Source organism: Fusarium falciforme, chromosome 3 (genome assembly GCF_026873545.1).
Source record: "Fusarium falciforme chromosome 3, complete sequence".
NCBI classification, from domain to species: Eukaryota; Fungi; Ascomycota; class Sordariomycetes; order Hypocreales; family Nectriaceae; genus Fusarium; species Fusarium falciforme.
Window position 1 is genome coordinate 4,754,290 of NC_070546.1, and position 6,501 is coordinate 4,760,790.

Below are 6,501 nucleotides of genomic sequence, written 5' to 3' on the forward strand. Positions count from 1 at the left end.
GTAACACCAAGATCACTCAATGCTCCAATCTCCGTAAAAGTCGGGATGAATGTAAAGTTGGCCCAGCTGGTCTTCCCTCCAGTTTGTCCCGTCAACTCTCTGTCCCCCAATTGTCCAGTTCCGTATCGCAATGCCCAGAGTTAGATTTCCCTGGCCAGGTGTAAAGTTGTCCACTCCCTCCCCAGCATCCATTCCTACCACGCTGCGCCCAAGCCTCACAACAGTGTCGTTGTGCATTTTCTCGAACCGCACGTTCTGAATCTCCAGATCGAAGTTTTGCAACGGTGCTATCGTCATGAGGGCTGCGCAGATCCCCTCGCAGACAAGATCGTTGATGCGCAGCGACATCTTCCGCGAAGGGTCGATCTCCTTGGGGTCCGCATAGATTGGCGACACACCTAGAATAGACGACGGGACATACGCGTTGGGCTGGATCCATCTGTTATGGATGATGCGGACTTTGTTTACGGACACCCCGCCGACGTTTCGTGGCTTCCATCCCATCTGGATGACCGCGTTGTTGCGGGCTTTCCAGATGGTCAGTCTGTCGAGCTGTGCCCCTGAATGGTAAAGCTTGATGGCATCATCGTTGACGTGCCAAAAAACATCACGGACAGTGCCGTTGTACATTTGTGTGCCATCGGTTTGGAAGTAGAAGGCTCCGACCTGCTTGTAGTCCCGAATGTGGGCGCTGGCCTTGTTGTCCTCCTCGTGAGGTGTATGATACATTGGGTGGAGGTCCATGGTGTTGAAGGGAGGCGAATTCAGCGTTGGTCCGACGCAGTGCCATGTCTGGTTGTCCATGACAGATTGGTGCCAGAACATGCGCAGACTGTATCGGTCGTCTTTGACTGCAGTGTAGTTCTGGATGGTGTTCGCCATGTACGCGTAATGCTCCCCGGACACCACACCGTTCCCAATGGTATAGAAGTCCGCGTGACGAGTAGTGAATTCAAAGGCGGCCTTGACATATGAACCAGGCTCGAAGTATACATAATGCGTGTTTGGGTGAAGCTTGATGTGATCCTTGCCGAGGATTCCGTCCTTCTCCATCCAGTAGACCCCGGCCTCGAAGTATAGCGTGGGCTTTGAGCCAAGGCTCCGCTGTGTTATGCTACCAGGCTTCATCACCTGTGTGTCTGGTGATATCTTGGACGGGATGAGGTCGTCTGGTATCATGGGACTGGCGAAAATAAGGAGTGCGTTCCTGGGTTCCTCGCTGACGATAATGCCACCCTCAGACACGTACTCAGTCCCGTCCGATCGGTAGGTATAAAGGTCATTCTGAAATTCGATTGAAAACCGGGCGCCGGAATCTTGGTATGGGATTCGTATGTCGATTGTATCAATGCCAGAACTGGTAACAGCCAAGTCCAGATCTACCGGCCGGACGACCACATTTGATGCTGGACCGAGCGAGGACCCATCCGTAGACACAATTCGAACATCGACATCCCGGCTGTACTGGAACTGGGACCATGCCATGCTGATCCCTGCATCGACCTCAACAGTTATCCCATCGCCATCGGTGAGATTGTACTCTCGACCGGGCTGAGCAGGGTCAAACATCTTTCCATTGCCGTTGCGTGGGATCGACTCATAAACAAAGGAGCGTTGAAACCTCTCCTCTCCTGCTGGAGAAACAAACACATTATATCTGCGTGAGCGCCTGACCTCATCTGGCGCTGTGGCGTTGTTGGTGTCGACAGAAGACTTGCCATGCCACCACGTCGTCAAACCGGGAGCGCTTGACCTGGCGGCGGCCATTTGCATCCTGGCAAGGAGCAAGCTAGTAACGGAGAAAAGAGATAGATGCATGGAAGAACAATACCGTAGATGGAGTGATCTAATCCGGGACGATTTTCAAGTTATTGGGGCGGTTATGAGCCTTATTATACGTATTTCACGATATAGCAGTGATGTCATTGTCTGCCTGGGGTCCCCACGGGGAATGAAAACTGTCTCCACCCGGCCAATTACCCAGTTTGGAAAATCACCGGATTCACATTGATGAATCGGTCATTTGCTCTGGTGGGGATGGTCTGGGGAGCGGTGAGGGTTTGGCAGTCGGTAAGGATCGGCATTATACGGATAGAAGCAGCCCGCAAATGGCCATGATTTGGCACAGGCACAGGTCTCTGACACAGACTACTAACAGGTCAGAGGCTTGCCATCGACCTCCTCCTCAAACTCTCCAGTTTCATCCCCGCAAGGACCCAGCATGTTCACTCCTGCTCTCTGCATAGGCAATACAGTGGCTCTTTCCGCCAAAGGACCAAGATAGCGAGACTCCTCGTTCCTACAATTTGACAGAAGACATATAAACGAGGGGAGAAGATTTGGGTTAGAGTTAATATTCCCGACAAGGCAATCAGGTTCCAAGTTGGGAACCAGGTCGCACAGAAAGCAGGCGATAACAGAAATCTTCTGCTCCTATTATCAGATAATTATACCCTCCCCACTATCAGTGAGGGTATTATCGCTCAGCGTATCTAAATTTTTATTCGCCATACCCACCTTTCTATATAGGATTCTCTCCTCTTATAGTCCGCCATCCGTCAGAACCGTCAACAAGTTCATTACATCCCTAGACGACCCAGGCCCCCACTTCGTTAGGAAGTAAGGCGTAGCCTCCCAATTTTCCTTTATATGCGGCTCTCCCGAAGGTCCCTCCTTTAGTAAACTTCCTTTCTTCTTTACTTACCCTTTCTGTATTTAATCCAAGGGGTAACAATTAGGCCGAGGTCGGCGACTAAGCGAAACATAATTAATTCAGCGTTTACTCGTCACTTTACAATAACCCATGCCACTTACTCCGGCCATGCTAGGCTATACTGCCGAGACCCAACCTATCAATTCTACCCCGCAGAGTAGTCTTGTGCGAGTCTCATACTACGTTCAATCCTAGGGATCATGATAACGGCAAATGGCGGCTCCGACGTCCTGGATAGTGGGGTAGCCAGCCCCTATTGCGGGTGCAGCTCCAACAGCTCCAACAGTTTCCGTTCTATCCTGGGACTTGCCGTCTCTAATTTTCAGGCTTTGGATTCTTAGCTGAAATACGACCCAAAATTATATAAATCATTGTTCTAACACAAGACATGATCAATCGTTTCTTTCAAACCGGAAGCGCTTGTCTTATCGAGTCTGGAACATCTGTCGTAAGATTTAACTATAATTTTATAGATCTTAGCTAGGTATATAAGATGTAGTACTTAAGAAAATAAGCTAGTTATCTTATTATATATTATAATTTTAAAGCATTCCTATGAGGACTAACGAAGCAGTTATAGTATTGATCAAGCCGTGGGATAATCCTGGTGTTCTTTAAGCACCTTGATAAGTCCTTCGTCCCGTTTTTCCTGGGTTAGCGAAAGAGGCGACCAACTATGCTTTCCTTTTAAGTCCGGTTCTACCCCATTTTCAAGAAGTATCTTAATAAGAGAGGAATGGCCAAGCTCTACAGCCCGTAATAGCGGCGTCCGTGGCTCATAGGTAGACGGCACAGCAAAAGTTATGGCAGTGTCATCCGGTTTTATAGACCGCATAAGAAAAAACGAAACGTCGCCATCCCAATCCGCATCGCCTACCACGGGGAGAGTGGCGACACTGCAGACCAGATCGAACCCTAGAACAAGGCAGCTGCCTAGAAAATAGGCACCAGGGCGGTTGTATCGATACCTCAGCACAGCGTGTTCCCCGGTTCAGCCATCCAAGAGCAACGCTTTCTGTCTACACTGCCCCATCAGACTTGACGAATGTAGTCGACGGGGCGGAGGTCGATGGGGTAAGGACCTAATAAAAGGGGGTTCCTTTTCAAAAAAGCATCGTGCGGTAGGTTATACTCGTAGTTTAGCTCCAAGTCTTTATCGAGGAGCGTCTCGAGGCCCAATCTGTCGTATCCAAGACCGAAGCTCTCGCGTCGTCTTGCAAACACGTGACTTCCGGATCGACGGCTCCTTCGGATGTGTTGGATGAGGTCGTGTTCCGCACGGAATTGCCATCCGCCTCCCGGAAAGTTCGGCGCCCGATCCGGGGGCTTTCGGTTGTTGAATTTAACCTCGTACTATCTAAAGCCCCGAAAGCAGAGTTGAAGCTAGACTTTCTGAAAGTTCTGAGCATGGAGGTGCCTCGTATACTAGCGGCTTGCTATTAGCCGAAGGAGAGAAGACATTGGTAGCGGAAACTCCAGACTTCAATCCCTTCGCGCTGCGTTTACGACAGTGTCACACACCGCATAATGTAGGAGTCACCATTTTGAGCTGATCACAGAACTCTACGATGTCCCTGGTGAGTATTTCAACTTGAGCGAAGTGGGATCTCCGTTACCTGTTGAGAGTCCTAACGAAGTGCCTATTTATCGTCATCACAGCCTTGAGGAACGCTATCGCAGATCCAATCGACCTTCCTTTTCGCAACAAAACGAAGAGTTGGGAATTCCTCCATCTCTTCCACTAGGAAGACTAGAAAAGCCGGTGAAAGACCGGCTAAGGTGGCATACCATATACACCGAGTTTCTCAAATAGTCACAGAGTTGAACATCGTCACGTATCCTCCTCCTTTCAAATCTGGGAGCATTGGCAAGGCTCGGTCTGGAATCCTTGACATTTTATATCGGGGCTCCTGTTATGCTCGTGACTTTGTGCGCGAATTTAATGGCAAGCTAAGTATAAGTAGCATTTAATATACTTGACAAGTTATTCTTTTATTTAGCTTTGTACAGCTATCCCACTACTCATAGTTAACCGCCACGACATCCCTTCAAATTGCAGAAAAGCTGCCACGACAGTTCGCGACCTCTGCAATCACTGGATCTGAACAAAGATGTTATGAGTCTTTCCGAGGCTCTCAAGCGCCGCAATAGCTGCCGCAAACTTGGGATCATCACGAGCCGCTTTCGCCTCCTAGAAGCACATGTCTGTCAGCAGGGGCAACCTAAATATCTTGGTAGGAGACATTTACCTCGAGAGTGTTCCATCCAGTCACACCTAGACCAGCCTTCTGTCCATCATCGGCGCTGACACCACCTGCCGCCTCGATTCCTGCAGCCTTGGCAAGGTTCTCAAAAGCATCCCTGGCCTGCGCATGCTTGCTCGTGTCGGCGATCTCAAGGACTGAGAACTGAGTGATGGGCTTCGGAGAACCACCAGCCGGGGGTTCCGAGACCTCAAATCGAGCTACGAACGGCTCTGGACCCCCACGAGCCTGGAATTTCGCCTTCCGCTCCTTGGCCCACGACGAGTTCTCAAACGCATCAGCGTCCTCAGCGGACTTGAAGACTAGGAGGGTATTAGTACCAGTCCCAAAAAGTGAGGTTAATTTCTCAAACCTACCAATGCCCTGGAAAAACTTGAAATCAGTCGGAGGGACGCCGTCCTCAATCAGAATTGGCCCAGCCAACACATCGAGCACGCCTGGCTGAGCCTTCAGCTCGGCCTTCCGGGAGGGCCAGTCCGCAAGGACATCTGCCTTGTGCTCAGCAGGGATAGTCGGGATAACAATCGCAAGGAAAGGCATGGTTGATGCTTCTGAGGTGATTTGGGAGTTCTTAAGGGATGAGTTTGTTTAAAGTAGGTACGTAAAATAGGAGTATATAATCAATGATGAATTGAGTGTTGTGAACAGTGGCTCAATGAAGACATCTCGAGTAGTATTTATACCTTTGGAGAGCAATCGACGACCTCTGTCACGGCGTTCGGGAACATATTAGAAGCCGAACCTGTATGCATAGGAGCCGCAAGCTATGACGAACAATGCTGCGCCTCGTACTTAGAGACAGGGGCCCCCCGTCATTGCAGTATCGGTGTTACATAAATGTCAGAAATCAAGAGCTTAAATGAACTTATCCTTAGTACCAAGAAGAACCGCTCAGTCAGCGGGATATTAGCGAGGCCGAAGGATCCGCATAAATCTTCCCTGGCTGGCTCACTTGGAGAATCTTCGGGTTGTGTAGAAGCGCGATAAAGGTGACAATATAGTCCCGACCTGTTGCAACGTAGGGCTATCCCTGTGGATCGCCTCAATCTGTGTGTATTGCTTCTTGTTGCTTCTGAGATAATTCCCTCTTTCCCTTTTCAGACTGCGATGAGGCCACCCTAATTGGGCCTAGTCTATCCGACGAGCTGGAGATCACCCGGTCGGACCTTGAAGGCACGTGACCACCCTCAGAGCTATTGTACAGGGTCCAATCCAACAATAATAGTAAGTGGCGGCTTATGGTGAGTTATGAGTCTAAACTATGAGTCTTTCTTCAGGCTCATAGTATATAGTTAACGCACTGTGGGTCGCTTCTAGTAATTGGCTGTGTTTTTATCACGGCCTAGGAAACCTCCCGGCCACGTGACCAAAAGGGACCTACGTCATCACACTAATCAGGAACGGATCAGAATAGATCACGCCTTATAATCTATAATCCCCTCTGATCCAGTAAGTAAGATTATAATAGCTTAGGCCCTATAGGCTATGATCTATTATAATCTACCTTATTATATAAAGTATATA

The 6,501-nt window shown here is 49.4% G+C and overlaps 2 protein-coding genes across 2 annotated transcripts; both read right to left on the reverse strand.

Annotated features, from left to right (window-relative positions):
- Positions 1–12: 12 nt before the first annotated feature.
- NCS54_00470500 (Hypothetical protein) lies at positions 13–1,773 on the reverse strand (the record flags this gene model as incomplete). The annotated part of the gene is made up of 1 exon (XM_053150233.1): positions 13–1,773. One exon carries the CDS (start codon positions 1,771–1,773, stop codon positions 13–15), a length of 1,761 nt encoding a protein of 586 aa, XP_053006208.1.
- A 3,032-nt stretch (positions 1,774–4,805) lies between these two features.
- Positions 4,806–5,517, reverse strand: NCS54_00470600 (Hypothetical protein; the record flags this gene model as incomplete). Its single annotated transcript, XM_053150234.1, has 3 exons — positions 4,806–4,904; positions 4,963–5,279; positions 5,334–5,517. The coding sequence occupies 3 exons, from the start codon at positions 5,515–5,517 to the stop codon at positions 4,806–4,808; spliced, it is 600 nt and encodes a 199-aa protein (XP_053006209.1).
- Between the last annotated feature and the right edge of the window lie 984 nt (positions 5,518–6,501).